This window comes from Triturus cristatus, chromosome 9, assembly GCF_964204655.1.
Source record: "Triturus cristatus chromosome 9, aTriCri1.1, whole genome shotgun sequence".
NCBI classification, from domain to species: domain Eukaryota; kingdom Metazoa; phylum Chordata; class Amphibia; order Caudata; family Salamandridae; genus Triturus; species Triturus cristatus.
The window spans coordinates 845,391,988-845,414,987 of record NC_140592.1 but is presented as its reverse complement, the minus strand read 5'-3'; the positions used below and the strand labels follow the sequence as shown (position 1 = coordinate 845,414,987).

Genomic DNA, 23,000 nt, shown 5'->3' with positions numbered 1-23,000 from the left:
ATCACAATACTAAGGTTCCCGAAAAGAACATTGAAAGAACATAAATGGCATGAGCTGACAACAATCTGCCTCTTTTAAATGCATCTCTGAGCAGATAAGTAACTCCTTCTTTTCATCTTACTATTACAAGATTTGAATATTTACTGGTTCTCCTTTTCGTTTGGGCTAACCCCCCCACTCCCTCCCCCCCCACCTTTACCCCCTTATTCCTTACTGATCTCCAATTTATGGAGATCTCCCCTCCTTCCCAGTTTGTTCCCTGCGCACACATTTCTTGCATTATTAATGTCCTTTTTCACGTGTATTATTGTTTATTAACCTTTCCTTTACAGCCAACACAAGTAAGTAGCTTTTTGGTACCGTTTTATTTTCTTATTCTTTGCTCACTGTTTTATTTTCTTATTCTTTGCTCACCGCCGCATCCCACATGTGCACCTCACCCTCATTAATACCCCTCAAGCATTTCAACACGCGCTTTTCGTTTCTCTCACGGAGGAGCACTTCCGACCCCCTCCTCCTCCGCGATGCAGGCCGACGACGCATCGCGGTAGAAATTAGAGAAAGGTTCCTTGGCAATGAGCATGTCCCGTGCTAAGGCTGCCAAGGGGCCCTTCCTTTACTACGGCGGCTAACTCTAGGCATTGGGCGATTGCTTACGAGCATCCCCATGGCAACCAGCCTTTGCAATCGTCAGTTGACGATCAGCTGTTCGCCGCTAAGCCGAATTTCTGCGTACTAACCTCTAAATACTCGCGAAGCCTCTATTAATAATTATATCTAAAAATAAAAAAAAGAGTTTAAAGACATCCATCGGGCATTTAAACATGCCCGTCTCTCTCTGATATATACTTAAGGGCATTTCAGCTGCCTCACCTTACTCTGCCCTCTCTCCCCGCCAGTTACTCCAGCATAACAACATAGTGGCATAATGTCTGATTATGATTCAGATGATGCTAGCGCCCCTACCCCCAACATTGACACAAACTTTTAGGAAAATGTTACAAAGGAAGATGAGGACATGTATGATGGAGACCTTAAACCAGGCCATCCCACCTAAGAGACTGCTCCCTACTCAGGAGGATGAGAGTAGTAAAATCATCATTGATGATGCATCTGAGCAAAGGGGTAAGAGAACCAAAAAAAGCAAAAATTTAGATAATAATACCCCTATTAGCACACTAGGAGGTCCTAGCACCTCTTCAAACCTGGGAGGTCTTGGCACATCAACACTTATTGGAGGTCTTCGCATCTCGAACTCCCTGGGTGTTCTCAGCGGTACAACTAATGTGGGTGCCCTTAGCGGCACAAATTTCCTGGGTGTCCCTAGCGGCACAAAATCTTAGTGCTCAAAAAAACTTGGGAGACTACATTTTTAACGACAATGATTTATCAGACGTGCCTGATGAGTATGTCCTAAATCTGGATGAAGAGGATGATTATTTTTAGAACAACGAGGAAGAACTTCCCACATCCTCGAAGGATATTATTATTGATCCCCTAGGGGAAGAAATGTTCTCCCCTCTTAACCTCAAACATCCTAGATCCTCAGAATGGTGGCCCCAAGACCACGTCGCAAAGTTTATTAAAAAATGGCTTTGTAACCTCCTTGAGAGGGAAACAAGGAATATCCTCAGAGCTGAATGCTCCAGACCTTCCATCCAAGAAAAAACCTGTCAAACCCCTAACTTGGACCCAGAGCTTATAAAATTCCTCTTTAAGCTCGGTCGGGACCCTAGGAAAGGAATGGAGAAATCCCTAAAAGGGTGCCAGGACCGCCTTCTTGACGTCCTGGGTCCCCTTGCCAGAATTTTAGACTTCGCCGAGGAGAGCCACATCCGTGGTACACCTCTTAACACTGAACGTATCAGAGGCTGGAGCCAGAGAGCCCTAATTCTCTCAGGCAATGCGAACGCTAGCCTTAATGCCGAGAGGCGCAGAATAATTCTTACTAAATTTAATCCCAAACTGAGCGATATGGCCGACAAAGAACCTTCTAACAATCCAAAAGGTCTTCTCTTTGGCGAAGACCTTATCAAGTCCCTCCGCAAATATGTCTCAACTTTTACAGCCCTAGACAAGGCCCAGCAAAATATGAAAAAGGTTTTTAACAATAACCTTTTTGGACGGGCCGGAAGAAGGGGCGTTTCTTCCGGTTGGTTTAACCAGAGGCCCTATCAAAGATCCCGTGGCTTCGGACGCAGATACCAACAATTCAACACCCATACCTTCTACCCCCAGCATGGCAGAGGAACACCTTCAAGAGGATTTAGATCTCGTGGCTCCTTCAGCTCCAACCCACCAAGTAAGTGCCCTGCCCCTCCCTCCTTCCCCTTCTTTTCCCTTAAAGGTGGGAACTTAATAACTCAGGATCCCTGGGTCCTAAACACTGTCAAGGGCTTTATGATAGATTTCATCCAAATTCCCACCCAAACCTCAATTCCAAGAGACATGTCTCTCTCTCAAGACAAACAAAAGATAGTAGAAGAGGAGATCTCTTCCATGCTCCAAAAAGGCGCAATAATAGAGGTCCGCTTGGAAACATTAACATTATAAGTACGTTATTTCTCGTAGAGAAAAAAGGGAAAGGTTGGAGACCCGTAATAAATTTAAAACAACTCAACAAATTTCTATTCTACAGACATTTCAAGATGGAGGGTTTCCACCTCCTGAGAGACCTCCTTTTGGAAGGAGACTGGTTGGCCAACCTGGATCTAAAGGACGCCTACTTCACCATTCCTATGGCCCAAATCCACCAACCTTTCCTCCAATTTTGGTGGAAAAATCATCTTTATCAATTCCAAGCCCTTCGGGCTTTCTTCTGCCCCTTGGTGCTTTACCAAGGTCATGAGAACGATTGCCTCTTTCCTAAGAGAAAGAGGTATCCGCCTTATCATATATATCGACGACATTTTGATAATGTCGCAGGACCTTCAACAAATACTCCTAGACCAGAAAACCGTAGTGGACCTCCTAGAGAGTCTAGGATTCATTATAAACAAAGAAAAATCTATCCTGACTCCCTCCAAATCTCCGGATTTCCTCGGCTTCACCGTGGATACCTCCAAGTACCTCCTTCTCCCTTCTGCCAAAATAACAAAGATCAAGAAAGAGAAGACACGTCTTGAGACAACAAGACCTCCCACTGAGGGAACTAGCCAGACTTCTCGGCCTTCTCTCCTCCTCTATTTAGGCGATTTTTCCGGGCCCTCTAAATTATCGGGCCCTGCAAAGGATAAAAGGAAGAGCCCTAAGATCTGGCTTCTGGTACGAAGATCTGATTACCCTGGACCAGGAAGCCAAATCGGAACTAACCTGGTGGCTAGACAACCTAGAGGCATGGAATGGCAAAGCAATCTTTGGCTCAAAGCCAGAATTTGTTTTAGAATCTGATGCCTCCCTGCATGGTTGGGGTGCATGCCTCCTCAATCAGAACATGGGCGGGATCTGGTCCCAGGAAGAATCTTCTCACCACATAAATTATTTGGAGTTAACAGCTGGCCTTTATGCCCTGATGAGCTTCAAACATTCTCTCCAAGGGAGATCAGTCATCTTAAAGATGGACAATATGTCTGCGGTTGCTTACATCAATCGTCTGGGATGTACCAAATCTGCCGACCTTTCAAATCTAGCCAGGAGACTTTGGATGTTCTGCCTAGTACACAAAATTGCGCTCAAAGCAGAATTCCTTCCCGGGGAGACGAACATCTCTGCCTATTGGAATTCCAGATTCCTTTTAGACCACAGCGATTGGAAACTCAATGTTTCCATTTTCAGAAGCCTGAATAAGATCTGGGGCCCACTAGAGATAGACGTTTTTGCGAGCAGACTAACTTCCAACTCGAGAAATATTTCGGCTGGATGCCCAATCCCGGTGCCCTAGCTGTCAATGTTTTTCTCCAACTCTGGTCAAGAGTCAATGCTTATGCATTTCCTCCTTTTGCCATGATTCAAAGAGTCTTGCAGAAAGTGAGACAAGACCAGTGCTCCCTTGTCCTGATTAACTCCGTTCTGGCCCTCTCAGGCATGGTTCCCCACCACTCTGGAACTTGCATGCAACCCCCCCCTTTCTTAATTCATTCACTAGAGAATCTCCTAACAGACGTAAACTGAGGTTTTCACCCCCTAATCCAAACAGGGAGTTTGAACCTTCTTTCTTGGAGAGTGTCAGGAGATCCAATGAAATCTCAGGGCTTTCGTCATCAGTTGCAACTCTCCTCAGAGTCTTGGACCCCAGGCACTCACTACAGATATAACATTTGGAGATGCTGGGTTTGTTGGTGCGTGGAAAGGAACTTGGATTCCCTACAGGCACCTATTGTTGACGTAGTGAACTTCCTGGTCGAACAATTTGATAAAGGTTTAAGCTATATAACTATCAACTGCTATAGATCGGCCATCTCTGCTGGCCATATACTAGTCAACGCTAAAACGGTAGGTAAAAATGCCATTGTTTGCAGAGTAATGAAAAGCTTTCGCCTAAGAAGGCCTCCTAAACCCAAATACGAAACCCTCTGGGACGTTAAATTAATCGTAGACATTTTCAATTCCTGACCAGATAATTCCTTTCTGAATAGAAAATTCCTCTCCATCAAGCTTGCAACTCTTCTATGTCTCATCTCCTGTCGTAGAGTCTGACGTCAAAGCCCTGGTGATCCCTAACAGATCTTATAACATCTTTGGAGTCAAATTCGAAATTTACAGAAGAACCAAAACCATGTCTGATTCAATCTTCTATCCACGTTTTGACTCTTGCCCAAAACTCAGCGTGGTTGAGTGCATGCAAGAATATGATCAGAGAATGTCTACTCTACGCCCGCAGCAGAGAAACAACATCTCATTTCCTTTGTTAAACCTCATAAAGCTATAACTTCAACTTCCATTGCTAGATGGGTTAAAACGGTCATGAACTTAGCAGGTATTAATTTAACAACATATCAAGCTCATTCTGTTAGAGGTGCTATGGTCAGTAAATGTCTATGGTCTGGAGGTAAGTTGGATGACACTCTTAAAGCGGCCGACTGGTCGAACGCTAGCACCTTTGCACGGCACTACTGCAAGCCTATCGAACATATGTCTAATGTAGTGTTACAAAGCTACCAACGTGCATAATGTAGCCTCCATTCTTGTAATGAAATTGCGATTCTCCTATTACGATGTCTAGAGAATCTGGATTTCATTAAAGACACGGAGGCTGACATTATCCCACCCATCCCATTGCCTGGCGTTTGGTGATTTTCCTCAAAAATGCCTATTTGTTTATATTGATACCTGTGATGCTTTTGAAATAACTCATTTTTTTTCCTTATTTATCATGGTGTTATATTTTTTTAATTCTTCTGGAGACATTTACTTCTCTCTCTTTTCAGGTAACCCTTCATCATAACCGCCCGTCGCTTTGGCTTACTCCTCCTTTGGGTACGTCCTTCTTCACACCTCCACTAGGATCCTTTAGAAGTTTTAAAGTCTTCAAACCAGAATCGCAGAAACGTATTATATCTCTGACCTTACTTATTTTCTTCCTCTTGTCATTTTAAAAGAGGCAGAATGTTGTCAGCTCATGACATTTATGTTCTTTCAATGTTCTTTTCTGGAACCTTAGTATTGTGATGTATGTGACTGCTTGGAGACTGCATTAAAAGATCTGCATAAAGTCAGCCTCCGTGTCTTTAATGAAATCCAGATTCTCTAGACATGGTAATAGGAGAATCGCAATTGTAGCCCAGACGGCCATTCATCTGCGCTATTCTCTGTTCCTGCCAGGAACTTTCTAAGACACCAGGGTGCCCTCTGCACCATGGGTTGCTCCTTGCTTCACTCTGGTATAGTTATGTATGACAAGGGCAACCCAAAATCACATGGAATCCGGGGCATATAGACAATAATAAAGACAGGGGCTGTGACTGGAGTATCAAATAGGAATACAGTTAATTATGATTTAAATATATAGTATTCAGAGAAAATAGCACTATACCACATGGATTCTTAATCAGTTAATATTCTGTGCGACAACACTGAAACAATTCATACGAAGCACTTGTGAACCATTGCAATAGGATGAAGTGCCATAATGTAGGCTAACTGTAACTATCAGTAAATGTTTTTTAAAATATTCTTTATTGGTTTTTAACGTAAACAACAAAAACAAACAGCAGACATAATAGAGGTATGTTATCATTTTCTCTAGATGGCTATACCGTCCCTTAAATCAATTTGAAGCAATAGATAAGTAATTTGCGCAATTTAGTGTACCCTACCATCATGGAGGTAAGTTTGGGCCCTCTTTTCCTCACACACAAACCCTATATAGGTCTGCCAAGGGTACCATATCTTCCATTTTTTGGGAAACCTCTGGTTTGATATTGTTTTTTTTCCGGCCAGCATGCACCAGTCCATATCATTATTCCAGTCATTCAACTCCGGGGTGTTTGCTGCCCCACACTTTTGTGCTATGTTCTGATTTGCTACTCCTAAGCCTAGGGACAGTCCTAGTTTGGTGTACCTAGATGGGGAATGATCTCCCCAGATGTTCAACAAGCAGCATTTAGCTGTGTCTGGTATGAGGCATCTCATCTCGTCAAAGCCCGCATTGTAGTGGTTAAACAACGTGGATATGTAGAAACAAGTGAGACACAATAGTGTGCAAGAAGCAGTTTGTGGTATCAACAAAATGTTCAAATATGCAGCTCAATAACAAGGCAGTGCTATCCCCATGGAATTTTTCTAAAGTTAAATCCTCTTAAAAACATGCGTGAATTTCTACAGAAATGTACAATGAGCAGGTACAGAAAACGCAGTAGTGTTGTGGGTCCAGCTGTTAATCAATGAAAATGCTTCATGTTTATATAACTGAACGAAACTCTTCCATAGACTTAAAACCATTTTCAATGCTGTTACAGTTAAGGATCCAACAACATTCATCTCAGTTTAGTATGAGTTGTAAGTCCTCTCCTGTTTGAAGTTTGCTGACAAGTTCAATGACTTCGGTCACTTGTACCTGTGTAACTAGGGTCATGTATGGTGGCCCTCTTTTATAAAAAACCTTCATTCACGTACATAGGTGGTCAGGCGATATATATCTTGATTATCCGCCTATTTTTAATGTGACGGCATCATCATTGGGTTTTGTTGTGGATATGCTATCCTCCACCTGGAGGTTGACCAACTGGTAATATAGTAGTGATCAGAGATGAAAAAGTGCTAAAGTGAAGTGAGTTAAAATTACCTACTCCTCCATTTAAGAAAAGTCTTTAATCGTTTGGAGATGTGAAAAGGTAAAAAGAAGGTGGTGCGTATGTAGATCAAGTTACTAATCTTACGCACTGATTAGTCCATGTGAGCGGTCGACATGTTTCAGCCCCATATATACCCAGCCGGGTCGGGGGGGCTTTCTTCAGGACCAATGAATGACCCGGGGCACCGTGTTCAGAGCGAGCACAAGTTAAGAATTGAGCTTCCAACAGGTTTTGGGAGCTTGCCGGTCCCCCGAGGAAGCCCGCAATAGGGATATACAGTTATAGGTACGATTGACCGGATAACGAACAGAGAAGAGTGGTAAGTCAGTGACTCACTTATTGTAAATATTGCTACTATATTCACTCATCGGGTCCCAGTGCCTGTGTTCTTTCCCAAACTGTACCTTTGTTTCCACAATTTGCATACCTCTGGCCCAAATAGAAGTCCCTTGGACATAAGTGCACAGTGAAGCCTTGTGAGAAAGTGGCTCTGTATATACTGTTCCCTAATAGGTACAGGGTGTACAGAGTCCACAGTCCCCCAGAGGCTGATAGAGGTCAAAGTTAGGTATGACCTTACTCTCAAAAGTGGTAGCTTGGTCGAGCAGTAAGGCAGTACCAGAGGACAGTGTAAAGCATTTATTGTACACACTCAATAACTGAACTCTAGGCCAATGGTTTATATATATAAAATATATGCTTGTTTTATTTTTAGAACCACAAAGGGAGTAAAAATATACTTTCTCAGAATGAGAGGTTGAATATAAATACTTTTGTCTTAAGCAATAAATTTGTGTAAACAGTCACAGTTGGTTGCAAGAAACAATCCTATTTCCTAAACATAACAATGCATTGAGCTCAATGGTAAATTCAGGTTATTTGTAATAAATTACTTTTCAGATTACTTTTGGAATTCCAGGTCTGGCTCCTAGAACCAGCCTTGGGTCAGTATTCGGAATCAAGTGATGAAAGTCGACTTAATAACTGTAATGATTTTTAAATAATATTTAGCTACTTCAAAAGTTAGCACTTACAAAATATTTCAAAGAAAACATTCAATAGATCTCTATGGCAAGAAATTCACATTGCAGGTAGAGTACTTTATCGTTACTTTAGTAATCCAGGACTGGGTGCCTAGACCCAGGACTGGGGTCCTTATCAAAAGCAGGTAAATAATTTCGTTTGCAGAAATGGTACGATTTTAAAAGAATATTTCAAATTTGCAAAAATAGACACTTAGAAGAAATTTCACAGAAAAGCAGACAATGGTTTCCTATGGGAGAAAAATGAGTTAGAGGTAAGTATAGTTGTGAACACTTTTCAGGGTCAGGGCTGGGCACCAAGATCCAGCACTGGGAGCTCACCTAGGAGCAGGTGAGTACATTCGTTTTTGTCACTTGGCTGATTTTTGGTGAATTTTTGCAGTTTTGAAAAGTTCACACTTAGAAGATTTTTGAAGAAAAAGCCAGTCAATGTTAACCTATGAGGAAAATTAAGTTAGCGGTTTAAGGGTAAGTACTCGACTGGCAGAGTTGAAATTCCGGGCATGGACTCAGGGGTCCCCCAGTGTCAGGTAGGTACAGTTGGTTCACCCTCAGCGGTTTCAGGACGGCCGGGTGCAGAGAGAGTTAGGCCCAATGTTATCCTATGAGGGATAGGGGGGCCTTGGTTGGTGGCTGCTGTCTGGCAAGCCACGCGGCTGTGGGAGCTGGGATCCTGGTCACTCACTCAGGGCAAGTGGGTAAGTAGGTTAGTGTAGAGAGGGCACTGCCAGGGCCACTCGGGCGGCTGGGTGCAGGGTGCTTTTGAGCCTTCGGGCGCTCAATGGAAATCAATGGGAATGTTCCGGTTTGGTAAAAGGCTGCAGGCTCGGGGATGAGGATGTTTCAGGTGCCACCACCACTTCGAGAGGTAAGTTGGGTAGTTGTAGGTTAGGTGGGTACCCCGGGATTGGGCACAGGGGGCCGCAGGGCGCCGGGTGCAGGGGTGCCTTTTGACGTCGGGAATCTTACCCTCTGGTTGATCGCGGTTGGGGTGGCACTTGGTTCTGAGGCTGCAGGCTTCTTCCGGGATGTCGAGGGGGGTCCTTGGGTGCCGGACTCTGGGTCACAGTCGCCGTGGGGTCGTCCTCAGGGTCTTTGTCCACTCCGGCACTGGCCAGGCTTGGCTGGTGCAGAGTGTGTTGGGTCCGTGGTCCCGGGCTGCTGCCAGGGGTTAAAAATAGGTTTCTTGAGTAGAGCCTCTACTCATGGGAGTCCCAGGGAATCAGAGTTCAAAGGTAGCCAGGTCCTCCGGGGTTTTTGAGGTTGCTGGCCACAAGAGATGCTGCGCTGGAGCAGGAGCAGGTTCGAGGGTCGACAGGCCGGTAGGGCTGGGGCCAAAGCAGTTGGTGTCTTCCTCTTTTTAGCAGCTGCAGGGCAGGTCTTTGTTCTTCTTGCTCTTCTTGTAGTTTCAAATCTGGGATCTGTCGAAGGAAGGTTCAGGGTGCCCCTAAATACTAGATTTAGGGGCGTTACAGGTAGGTGAAGGCCAGGGACCAATGGGTCCTTGTCCTGGGGTGGGTACACCCCCTATCCTGCCTCTCTCCTGTGGGAGGGGGGCAGTAGCCTAATCCTGATAGGGTAGGGCCCCCCATCTTCAAGATGGCGATAGCCCGGAGATGTGCTTCACCTCGCCTCCCCCACCTGAGGGGTGGGGTGGGCAGGCTGGCACATCCCCTGTCCTTGTATGGGGTTTCCGGCCAAGCTTCCCTCCAGAGTGGGGGGTTGCAGAGGCCTGGGGAATCTCCAAGAGGCGGCATGCCTTTGAAGCTTCCCTTGGCTCATCCTGGGGGAGGAGATTTATCACCTCACCCAGGACGTGCATTGTTGCAGGCCCGGGAGAGCAGGGGCTCTCCCACCCAGGGGTCCAGCAACGTGTCTGCGGTGTGGCAGCCTGGGTAGCCTCAGAGCAGACGTGGATTGTAGGTTAGCTGTAAGGGGGCATCTCTAAGATGCCCTCTGGGGTGCTTAGTACATTAAATCCCGCACTGGCATCAGTGTGGGTTTAATGTGCTGAGAAGTTTGATACCAAACTTCCCAGTCTTCAGTGTTGCCATTATGGTGCTGTGGAGCTCGTGTTTGACGAGCTCTCAGCACCATGTACTTGTAAATGGCAGCACTGTACTTACAGTGCCCAGGAATGGACCTGGGTACTGTAGGGGCACAGGGCTCCTGCTCCTGTGCCCACACCATAGGCATAAGGTACCCAGCCAGAGGGGTGGCTGACATATGCCTTGGCAGTGTAGGTGATGGGCATGGCACACAGAGATGTGTGCCATGTCGACTTTGTTTTGTCTTGCGCCCAGACACTCAGCCTGCAAAGGCAGTGTGTGTGTGTAAGGGTACAGGGCCTCTAAGGGTGGCACAATGAGTGCTGCAGCCCTTAGAGGCCTTCCCTGGTCACAAGGCCCTGGGTACCTAGGGTACCATTTACTAGGGGCTGACATGTGGCCAGGGTTTGCCAATTGGGAGTTTGTATTTTAGGGAAGGAACACAGGCCCTGGGCACCTGATTGGCAGGAGCCCAGGGCACAACAAGGAAAAGTGCATCAGCTATTAGGCAAAAAGGGGGGGGGTTACTGCAACAGAAACCCACTTTCTCACAAGCCTTAATGGGTACATGGGCTGGGAACTTGTCACTATGAGTTCCACAGCTCCATAATGGGTTCACCAAATTCCAAGATGTTTCTTATCTTCTTTTTTGTTTCTTGTCTGGATCTGAGGAAGCAAGGATCAGGGTGCCCCCTGAATACTAAATTTAGGGGCGTTACAGGTAAGTAAAGGGCAGGGACCAATGGGTCCATTCCCTGGGGTGGGTACACACCCTACCGGGGGCAAGAGCCTGTACCTGATTGGCAGGGACTCGGTGCACACCAAGAAAAATTGCATCAGTAGTCTGGCAAAAAGTGGGGGGGTTACTGCAACAGAAACTCACTTTCCTACACATGCCCCCCCAGCCCAAAGGCTAGGAGACTGACAAAGCTGGGAGAGTCTTCCTAGTCTTTCAGGCGAGAAAGAGTAGAGGAAGTGGTTTGAAAGTTGCAGGGCCTACTCTGTCTTACATCCTTCTGTCCAGGTCAGTCCCTTTGGGGAGTTGGCCTACATCAACAGTTTCAGTACCTAATTCCCGATGCTCCTTTCCTAGCTCTTTAGTGTCTACACCCCATCTTTTTAGTTTGGGTTCAGAGGTGCCCACCTCTGCAAATTCTAACTTAGCCAGGGCAAAGCCCAGCTTACCCACAGAGGTCACCCACAGCTTTAGCAACCCCACCATGACCTATTGGTCAAGGGGCCTAACTTGCTATTTGGCAGGGGGCTAGGCCACCATGCCAAGGACAGTGCTGCCATGAATGCTAACACCCAGCAGAGGCTCTTGACAGCTGTCAGTGCCCAGAACCACACCTTTAGCTCCTGACTGGTAAGTGAAGGGGCTATCTTACAGGCTTCTTTGCGTTCTGGCTGCCTGTCTGCTGTTTTTTTGCCTAATAGCTAATGCACTTTTCCTTGTTGTGCCCTGGGCTCCTGCCAATCAGGTGCCCAGGGCCTGTGTTCCTTCCCTAAAAACTGCATAACAGCCCAAACCCAAATTGGCAAACCCTGGCCACATGTCAGCCCCTGGTAAATGGTACCCTAGGTACCCAGGGCCTTGTGACCAGGGAAGGCCTCTAAGGGCTGCAGCACTCATTGTGCCACCCTTAGTGGTAAATACGGTTGTGAATATTTTTCAGGGTCAGTGCTGGGCACCAAGATCCAGCACCGGGATCTCACCTAGTAGCAGGTGAGTGTTTTCGTTACTCGGCTGATTTTTGATGAATATTTTAAGTTTTGAAAACTCCACACTTAGAAGAAATTTCAGAAGAAACCAGTCAATGTTACCCTATGGAGAAAATTTAGTTATCGGCTTTTGGGTACGTACTCGACTGGCAGAGTTGGGGGGGGGGTACCTGGTTCTGAGGCTGCAGGCGTCGTCAGGAGCGCCGAGGGAAGTCCTTGGGTGCTGGACTCGGGGTCACAGTCGCCGGGGGTCGTCCTCGTGGTCTTTGTTCACTCCGGCACAGGCCAGGCTTGGCGGGTGCAGTGTGTGCAGGGTTTGCGGTTCCGTGCTGATGCCAGGGATTAGATTCTGAGTTTGAGCAGAGCCTCTGCTCATGTGAGTCCCAGGTGCTTAGAGCCAAAAGGTAGCCAGGTCCTCCGGGGTTTGTGAGGTTGCTAGCCACAAGAGGTGCCGGGTTGTAGCAGGAGTAGGTTCAAGGTTCGACAGGCCGGTAGGGCTGGGGCCAAAGCAGTTGGTGTCTTCCCTTCTTAGCAGCTGCACGGCAGGTCTTCTTTCTTCTTGCTCTTCTTTGTATTTTGTAAACTGGACTCTGGGGAAGGAAGGTTCAGGGTGCCCCTAAATACTAGATTTAGGGGCATTACAGGTAGGAGAAGGGCAGAAACCAATGGGTCCCTGTCCTGGGGTGGGTACACCCCCTATTCTGCCTTTCTCCTGTGGGAGGGGGGCAGTAGCCTAGTCCTGATTGGGTAGGGCCTCCCATCTTCAAGATGGCAAGCGCCCGGAGATGTGCTTCATCTCGCCTCCCCCACCTGAGGGGTGGGGTTGGCAGGCTGGCACATCCCCTGTCCTTATTTGTGGTTTTCGGCCAGGCTTCCCGCCAGAGTGGGGGCTGCCAGTGGCCTGCGGAAGCTCACAGAGGCGGCATGCCTTTGAAGCTTCCCCCTTCCCATCCTGGGGGAGGAGATCTAGCACCTCGCCCAGGATGTGCATTGTTGCAGGCCCAGGAGAGCAGGGGCTTTCCTACCCAGGGGTCCAGCAACATGTCTGGTGTGTGGCAGCCTAGGCAGCCTCCCAGACCAGACGTGGATTGTAGGTTAGGTTTCAGGGGACATCTCTAAGATGCCCTCTGGGGTGCTTGGTACATTAAATCCCACACTGGCATCAGTGCGGGTTTAATGTGCTGAGAAGTTTGATACCAAACTTCTCAGTCTTCAGTGTTGCCATTATGGTGCTGTGGAGTTTGTGTTTGACGAGCTCTCAGCACCATGTACTCCACTGGCATAGGGCACCCAGCTAGAGGGGTGGCTGATGTATGCCAGGGCAGTGTAGGTGGTGGGCATGGCACACAGGGATGTGTGCCATGTCGACTCTTTGTTTTGTCTTCTACCCAGACACTCAGCCTGCAAGAGCAGTGTGTTTGTGTGTGTTATGGTACAGGGCCTCTAAGGGTGGCACAATGAGTGCTGCAGCCCTTAAAGGCCTTCCCTGGAAACAAGGCCCTGGGTACCTAGGGTACCATTTAACAGTGGCTGACATGGGGCCAGGGTTTGCCCATTTGGGTTTTAGGTTTTTAGGGAAGGAACATAGGCCCTGGGCACCTGATTGGCAGGAGTCCAGGGCACACTCAGTCAACGTACATTCAGCAATTCAGCAAAAAGTGGGGAAATACCATGCAAGAAAGATGGCACTTCCTCACAATGACCCATGGTTTGGTTATCAGCATTGATGACTGAATTTCCTCTCTAGTCAAATACTGCTCTGGGATATCAGTTTCTCAGTAGCTATAGTGACACTTGCACCTGTATCCCTCAGTGCTTCCACTGTTAACCAATTAATATGCAGCTGTTGTCTGTATTTCTCCAGATTACTGGGCCAGACAGCTAGGGAAGCTATATCCACCCCACCCTCTGAGACTAAAGTGGCTTTAGTGTGCTCTCTGACCTGGTAAGGGCATACCAAGGATCCCATCAGGAGACTCACAACCTTAATGGTAGCTGGGGGTGCATTAGAGGAAGCTTTTCTGAGACAGGAAGAGTCCCAAGTTTGGTGTCCATTGGCTTTACAATTAAAACACCAAGCCTTTTTGGGATTCCGATTCTTACCCTGGTACCCACCCTTGGATGTTGAAGTCTCTGTTCCTACCCTACTGAACAGTTTTTGGGGGCCTTTAGAAGTTTCTTTTCCTTTTTCTTCAGACTGTACCACATCTTTCCCTTGGTGGGAATTAGCAACCCCTTTTATTTGGTCACTCCCTCCATAAGATTTTTGGACATCCTAATCTTGCTTTCTTTTCCAATACCTGGGGAGAAATCCAACCAAGTTCCAAGTATTGATGCAACTTTTCAGAAGTACAGTTACTCAACAGTTTATCACAATTAAATTATAAAGCTCATCATAGATTTGCACCTGACTTCCCTTTAACCAACCACCTAGTCTCTTGACTGAAAAGTCTACAAAATCAACCCAGAACTGACTCGAGTTTTTCTGAGTCTCCCTGAACTTATTTGTATACTCCTCAGTGGTGAGTCTTTAGCCCTCAATCAGGGTTACCTTCTTGAGTTCATAGGACTCGGCATCTGCCTCATTAAGTGTCCGTAGTCTATCCCTGCACTTGCCTTAGGAATCTCCCATAGTAGAGTGCTCCAATGCTTTTGGTTGAGTTTCCTCATCTTACAAGCCCTCTCAAAGGCTGGAAACCATTTGGTGATAAAATCACCTTCTACATATTCAGGGACAATCCCTTTGGGGATTTTCGAGTCAAAAACTTCATCTTTCTACCTATTTAAGATTTTGCTGCCACCGGAGATGGGTCCCAATGTCCAAGATTCTGGCCTCAAGGACTACTCTTCTAGCTAGTTTTTGAAGATCAGGGTCTTCATCTTCTGCTTCCCTTGGGGTACTGTTAGAAGAACTCCCAGTAGGGGTATCAGAGTAATCATGATCATCCTCACTGACCGCGCCATCGCCTGTAGGGTTTTCACCCATTGTCAGGGCTCTATCACGTGTGGCAAGCAGCTCCTGGAGATGTGCCCTAGTGGGTTTAGTCCCCATGGCAATGTAAATGTATGTGTCTTGTAAAGCGCACTGCTGCCCTGAGGCGACCTGGCGCTGTAGACCGCTGGGGAACCCATCCTGGCTATCCCTGTGAGATGGTCCCTCCTGGGTATCTCCAAGGTGAAACCAGGCATCCCCGGCGAATGTGGGGGGCCGTTGTGGAGATGAGGCAAGCTAATGTCCAGAGTTGCCGAGTGTGATCCCTGGTTAGAGTAGGCACCGAGGCGAGAATTATCGAGTCCGCTGGCCCTGGTCCACGACCCTGACGCGTCTGGAATTGAACCCTGGTCCCGGGCCGTCTTCTGCTTCCGGGTCTGCTGCCTCTAACCAGTGAGCCACACCACTCCATGCAATGTCACAAGCTTTACAAAGGCACTTAAGTTGTCCTGACTTAAGGTTTTGGTACGGGGTCAGGTTGAGCTCCTTGGTGGTACCCTCTGTATCAAACGTTTTTAAAACAGTTGGGATCTAATTAGAATTTTAGGGGGAAAAAATCTAACAAACCTTTTAAGGCGTGATTGACTAGTACTCTTTTTAAAATTCTAATACGAATAGAACTGGGAGACTTAACCAAAGCCCTGATAGTTCAAATTAGAAATGTAGATAAAATCTTGAAAATTCCAAAAATATTTTTTAGCTAATGTCAATTGTGGATTTATGTCGTGGAGTCACCTATTGACCAAGTGGTATCAGCAAATGTATTCCACAGCTGAACCACCAATGTAGGAAGCTTGCTCTCTGTATGGTGCACCAAAACAAGGAGCACTGTCTAGAGTGTCCACACAACCCTTATTAATTTACAGAGGCATATGTAACAAACCCATATACTCTCTTTTGTGGTAGTGTGGGCGAGCAATTTCAAATTATCAGAGGATAATCCTAAGCATTTGTTGTACTCACAGAGGTAATAAATGAGACACTCTAATAAATCCGAGAACACCAAGAATTTCGGGGATCCAGTAAGTCAGTCAGTCAATACTTTATTTCGGCTAACAATAGCCATAAAAGTCAACAACACATGAACAACAATACATATAGGCCATGACAAACAAATTACATACAATTGGTAAAGGTGAATATTTGTCCATGATTAAGAGATACCAGATAAAATATAAATAAGCACATTAAATTAGCTAAAAGCCAGAATTCTTAAAATGAGTAATACTAAAACTGAGGTAGACTTTATAGGGTGAAACTGATATCAAGGGTAATCCATAATTCCTCCTTCTGCAATTACAGTTTATAACCACAACGTTTCCTAATAATGTACACATTGAATAAAAATCTACTTATGCCATATACCATTACTTGGGAGGAGTTAGATTTTAATATGCGCTCCGCTACTTTGTATGACTCAACCCCCATATTTCTACAAAGGGGTTTGATCCAGGAGGTCCTTGGTTTCTTATAAGCCGGACAGAAAAAAAGTATGTGGGGAATATCTTCCCTAGCCCCAAGGGAACACATAATACACGCATCCGTTCCATTTTCCCCAGCCCACCTACATGTGTAGGAGTTTATCAATAAAACCCCATACCTAAATTGTAGGTAAAGAGATTTTGCTAAGGGAGGAGCAATCTCATCCATAAATTCCTCAAACTTGGGTAAATCTTTTACGTTTAAGAAATTCTGAGACAAAGTACCAATACGAGAGCCCAGAGTTAGTTCACCATTAACATGGGACCAAAAGGTATCCTTAAGGAGTTTTTGGGAAAACTGGGTCAAATTATGGGGCTCCTCCCAAAAATTAAGGAGCCCTAATCTCTTAAACGTCGTGCAAATATATTTCAACCATGGGGTTTTCAAATACACGTCCAGCTTAATTAGTTCGATCAAACCATCCTTGTAGTCTATCAGCTCAGGGGTTGACCATATCCTGATCCAATACAATAATGGTCTTAATGAAGCTAAGTGCTCTGTTCTTTTGAGATTGATGTCTAAAAACAGGGGGACAACTGGAGTACGAGTCGGTATTTTAAGTAGACTACGCACAAATTTATTCTCTATCAACGCAAATTTGGTAGAGTTACAGTATCCCCATATCTCGGCACCATAAAGGGCTGCTGATTGAGCCTTGGCTTTAAAAACCTCCAGTGCTGGTGTGATGGCTTTAGAACTACTTGCTCCGTGCACCTTTAGGATAGGGAGTGAGTTTTGTTTAAGGGACAGTAAGCTTTTATTCTGCTGGCCTTGCCAAGTCAATTTATTATCTAACATCAAACCCAAGTAATTAAAGCTTTCTACCTGTTCCAGTGTGCGATTCTCTAAGAACAAGTTTTTCCTAAACGTTTTGGTTGGATTTATAGCCATGTATTTTGTTTTCGTTGGGTTAATTCCTAATCCCTTTTCCACGCAATAATTATGGAAAGAATTAACCAAATTTTGCAAGCCTCTCGGGGTCTGGGAAATAAGGATAGTGTCATCAGCAAATAGTAAGGAGGTAATTAATTCACCAACTAACTTCGGAGAGTCGTGGGCACAGTTCCTCAGGTATGTTGGGATATCATTAACATACAATGAGAACAATGTGGGTGCTAATACGCATCCTTGACGCACCCCTCTATCTACAGGGATCGCTTTAGATAATTCTCCAGCTTTTCCCCATCTAATTTTTGCATAGTTCCCTGTATGAAGTTTAATGAGTTCGTTAAGTAGCTCGCCAGGGATATCTAGCTTCTTTAATGTGGACCACAGCAACTTCCGGGGAACAAGATCAAAGGCAGCCCTTAAATCTACAAATGCAACGTAAAGACTGCCCTGTCTGATCTTTATGTATTTCCAGCAAATACACATAAATCTAAACACCTGGTCAACTGTACTTATTTTTGATCTAAATCCGGCTTGGTATTTAGACAATAGTTTTGTCTCCTCAATCCAATTTAAAATCCTGTTTAAAATATGTCTGGCAAAGATTTTTTGTAAAACATCAATTAAACTAATGGGGCGGTAGTTACTAGGATCATGGCGATCACCTTTTTAAAAAATTGTTATGATTTCTGCCCCTTTCCATGATTCTGGAATTGGTGTACCGGCCACAATTGAGTTACTTAAAAAGTTAATGTACGGCCCCCACACTTTTACATCGTGTTTCAATAAGTCGCCAGGAATTTTATCAGGGCCAGGGGCCTTACCTATTTTTACAGCTAATAATGCCTGAACAGTTTCTTCTAAAGTAAAATACAATGGTGCAGTAGTACTACTAGCTGGATGAACGTCTACATTAACTAGGGAAAAATCATCCTTACTAATCGTATAAAGTTTAGAAAAGTGATCACACCAGGTCAATTCATCCAGAAAAATATCCTTGGGTGATCTACCCTTCTTGTTTCCATTAGTAATTAGATTCCAGAATGTACTTTGGTCATGTAACTTAGCTGCACTCAGTAAGTCATCCCATAAATCCAGTAAGTACTTTTGGAGATATTTAATTTTTACAGGTAAACCAAATGTTCACCTAAATGCGTCTTTATTCGGTAATGCTTTCCTATAAAGGCATATACTGCCTACAGTTACTTGCAAAAGGCTTCTGGGGTCCCTTTCAGGGCTTGAGGTGATAGGGGGCCATGGTTCAAAGAACCACCAGCAGTTAGTCTTTACCTGCCCTGGAGCGTCCGGGTGCAGAGGTGCTGATTGGCTTGGTAGTTTTGCGTACCACACCAAAGGATAAGAGGGTGGGCACCTAGAAACAGGCTGCAGAGTAAGGCGGGGGACAAGTCTGGGAGCTCCCAATGGGTGCTTGGATCGTGAGGGCCCTGGAAGTAAGGAAGCACAGTCAGTTTTCGGCACTCTGCTGCAGAGTGTAGGTCGGCTGGACTTGTGTTTCACAGTCGCTCACATTTTGTCGGTCTGGGTGACAAAAACATGATATCTGGGCCTCTCTTGAAGTGAGTCTCTACCGTGCTAATGTCCCTTGACAGCCGCTAGATCTTGGAGTTGAGAGTGTGGATTGGACTCAAAAATGCTCTGGTTGCTGCAAGGGGTCCAGTACCCCAGGTATTGGTGCTGTGCTTCTTCTCTCTTGGTGGGGAGACGGATCTGACCTCTTGAAGCATGGTGCCCTCTTCTTGGGTGGCTGCAATGCGAGTGAGACCGGGAAGTGGCAGAACGGGGGACCAGACTGGGCTGTTTGGTGCCTGCCGGCTGCAGGGAAGTAGCTCCTCTACTCCAAGGGAGATTGGTGTCAATTTGTGAAGTGCTGGCAGACCACTGGGGTTCTTGGCAGATGTACTGTGGCAGGACGAGTCGGTTTGTTGTGATTGTCGGGGCAGGTACAGGCAGGCCGGGTTTGGTGTCAAAAAGTCCACAGCTGGTCCTCAGTTCTAGCATTCTTCGCTATACTTTGTCCTCTTCTTCTTGTGTGTGTCAAATCTGATTTCCTGGTGTCCAGGGTGCCACCTAAATACTCAATTATGGGGCGCTAAGAGGAGTGTAAGGTAGTAGCCAATGGACTACTTAACTTTGGGGTGCTTACCCCCCCTATATGACTACTTCCTGTGGGGAGTGGGCATACTCTGACCCAGTGTATCTAATTTCACCAAAAACCTAGATGATGGAATTCTGTTTTTTGTGTTCACTTTAGGTAGCCCACCATAGGGGTGTATCTAGCATGAAAGTGAACATGCCTCCTAACTAGCTACTTTCCCCGCCTGTTGTGGTTCCAAATGGGCCCTGGGCATTTCCCCTGTCTGGGGGATGCCGGGGTTGCATATCAAAGGTGCCAGATGCCTTTGAAGCCTCCTGCCTTGATATGCTGATTACTAGCTATCCTGCCTAGAGAAGGTGACCACTCCTCTGGCCGGAGAAGGCATTGTTTCTGACCTCCGAGAGCGTGGGCTCTCACCAGCAGGGGATCAGAAACCTGTCTGTGGTGACAGACTGGTCTACACCAGTCAGCCAGTCACTAGAGGCTGGTAGTTTTCAGTGTGCACCTCTGAGGTGCCCTCTGGGTGCATGTTTTGATACATCCACTACTGGCATCAGCATGGATTTATTAAGATTTTGATATCAAACACCATAGGTTTCAGTGAAGCCATCATGTAGCTGGAGAACTCGTAATGACCTTCACTTTTGTCTGCACCATTTCCCACAGGCTGCAATGGCAGTCTTCATGGGTTTGGTGGTGGGCCCCTTAGGGTGGCGCAATACATGCTGCAGCCACTGGGATCCTCTTTATTACCCATGCCCTAGGAACCAGGGGTACCATTTACTAGGGACTTATATGGGTGCTAGCGGGCTTGCCAATTGTGGAACAAATGCACAGTTGCATTGTTTTGGGAAAGAACACTGGCACTGGGGACCTGGTTAGCTGGAACCCCGTGCACTTCAGTCAAAGTTGCATCGAAAACCAGGCAAAAAATGCGGTGAGCATGTCAAAAAGGGGCACTGTCCAACGCATTTCATGTGTGCACCTGTGGTTTGTTACACTCAACGCTTTTTTGATGGAGAATTGTACAGCTTGTGCTCCTTAAAGTAACAGCCAAATAAACTGTATTTAAAAATTGAAACTATAAGCCATTTTTGTTACAAAAATGTGATAAACGAATACCTTAATTGAATAACATCTGTTTGGTAATTTTATTTTCTGCTGTATGCCTTTTCATTGTAGCCCATGTCTTACCATGATGATTTGTTTTTATAGGCAGAAAATCTCCTGTTGGATTCCGACATGAACATAAAAATTGCCGACTTTGGTTTTAGTAATGAGTTTACTGTTGGCAACAAGCTGGATACATTTTGTGGCAGCCCACCCTATGCTGCTCCAGAACTCTTCCAAGGCAAGAAATATGATGGTCCTGAAGTTGATGTGTGGAGTTTAGGTGTCATCCTTTACACTCTAGTGAGTGGGTCTCTACCCTTTGATGGACAAAACCTAAAGGTAGCTGATTAACTTTTGGAAAATGCATGGTCTTCATCTCTTAAAAAAAAATTTTTTTTACATCAACTGTTTATTTTGATTATGTGCATTGATATGTTTTCAAAATGCATGTTCTTCCTTTTCCAAGGAACTAAGGGAAAGAGTATTAAGAGGAAAGTACAGAATTCCTTTCTACATGTCCACAGACTGTGAAAATCTCCTCAAACGGTTCCTGGTGTTAAACCCAACAAAGAGAGGCACTCTAGAGGTAATGTAGAAGTTAAATATAGATTTATAAATGCAATTTCTGCTTCAAGAGAATGCATAATATCCAACACAATTATACTTCGTTAATTTAGTTGTAAAGAAAATATATTTGAAAACATTTAATGAAAGACATAGGGCCTAGCTGGTCATGGTAGGATAAAACAGTATGCTATATTTCATCTTCTTTTCCCAATCAAGTGAGTACTGTTCCTATATCAGAAATTAGATAGACCTCCTTGGTTGAGACTGGGCATCCAGAGCCATGCTCTGTATTGCCCATACCAGCTGCATCAGAAATCATTTTTCAATTTCCACTGGCAAAATACGCCATGCAATGTACTAGTTTATTAGCCAACTGTTTTAGTGAGGGAAACATTTTGTTTTGTCTGCAGGCTGTCCTGCAGGGTAATTGATATAGAAGTGGAACTTCTCTGAAAGCTGCAAAGTTGCATGTTAATGAGGATAACACCTCGCAGTAAACATTGCACCTTTTATCATGAGCTTGCCTCTATCAAGTAAAAGCGCGGCTACCTTTGTGGCTTGTTGCTGTGTCCCATGAGATGGACTTAAATGGTGTTCGGAGCAACAGAAAAATGTATTGACACAATTTATAGATTAGATACGTTTGAAAAAGGCAGCATTAAATTAATACCTTGGTTTTGGCAGTTTCTGAATTCTAACTCCTGGTTCTCTTCAGCTAAGAATTAGGTTAAGATGTTTATTAGTAAAGATGTGGCAGCCACTGAAAGCTCAACTCAAATGGCTGGCTCTAGTTAAGCTTGGGGGGCCTTTTGTAATTTCGAGCTTAAAATGAGCTACGCCTTAACAGTAAATGATGGGACCTAATGGCCCCAGATACTGACCATGCAACACGGGTAACAAGGTTCAAATTTCAGACTCTGCTCAGCATCCTGTGAGTCCTGGTAAATGTCCCTGTGCGGGAAAAAAAATTAATAACTGTATAACGTAGTCTGTCTGTTTAGAAGTGCACCTACGTTGTTTAGCAAGGTCTGTGTTTTTTTTTTAAACTGCCTAAGGTTAAATGCATATTTTGCATGTTACCTACACTCTAAAGACCATGCATTAACCTTTGATGCCAGAAAGAATTTGATGCCAGAAAGAAATACCCATCTAGTGACTGAATTGCAGTGTGTATCTGGAAAATTTGTTCAGTCTCAACTTCCGTACTCGATCAGATTGTATGATCTTAGGCAAAGAATTTACTTCAGCTGCCTTGTTGTTCATTATCACATATGAGTGCACATTCAAATTTGTGTGTTCAGGATGTGCGCTGAAAAAAACCTTTTGTCTTTGATTTAATTTTGCTCCAAATATAATAAAAATGTAGGTCACGTGTAGGGTACAAATGACATCTGACTTGCTTTTTAGTTCACTAATAGTATTGTCATCTGGACAGAAACAGGAATGTTTCTCAGTTAATGTATAAAAATAAAACCTCTCACTATAATAAATACATTGTAATGCTGGGATATAGACCTATGTAACTAGGTGAAATGTTTCAGTGTGTTAGAGGAGGTGCGTCGACAAACTCTAGATTGTAATTGCTATGCTACGGTATCTTTCTCGACTGCAATATCAATACGTGAGCACCTATGATTGTACTGGTTTGCTGTGGTTTGATGATCAATTAGTGAGCACCTATGATTGTACTGATTTACTGTGCTTTGATGATCAATAAAAAAAGTTTTTAAAAAAAAGAGGTGCGTCAATAATTCCATGAGTAGGAATTCCACCCAGAAGTCTTGCTCCCTACTTCCT

The 23,000-nt window shown here is 45.0% G+C and overlaps 1 protein-coding gene across 3 annotated transcripts in view; it reads left to right on the top strand.

The window, feature by feature from the left end:
• MARK3 (microtubule affinity regulating kinase 3) overlaps nt 1–23,000 on the top strand; it is a 696,418-nt gene that overhangs the window by 105,424 nt on the left and 567,994 nt on the right. For all 3 annotated transcript variants that reach the window (XM_085626305.1, XM_085626304.1, XM_085626306.1), the window contains exons 8-9: nt 20,739–20,975; nt 21,103–21,222. In XM_085626305.1, coding sequence (XP_085482431.1) covers nt 20,739–20,975; nt 21,103–21,222 — 357 coding nt within the window. The remainder of the gene's footprint in view (nt 1–20,738; nt 20,976–21,102; nt 21,223–23,000) is intronic.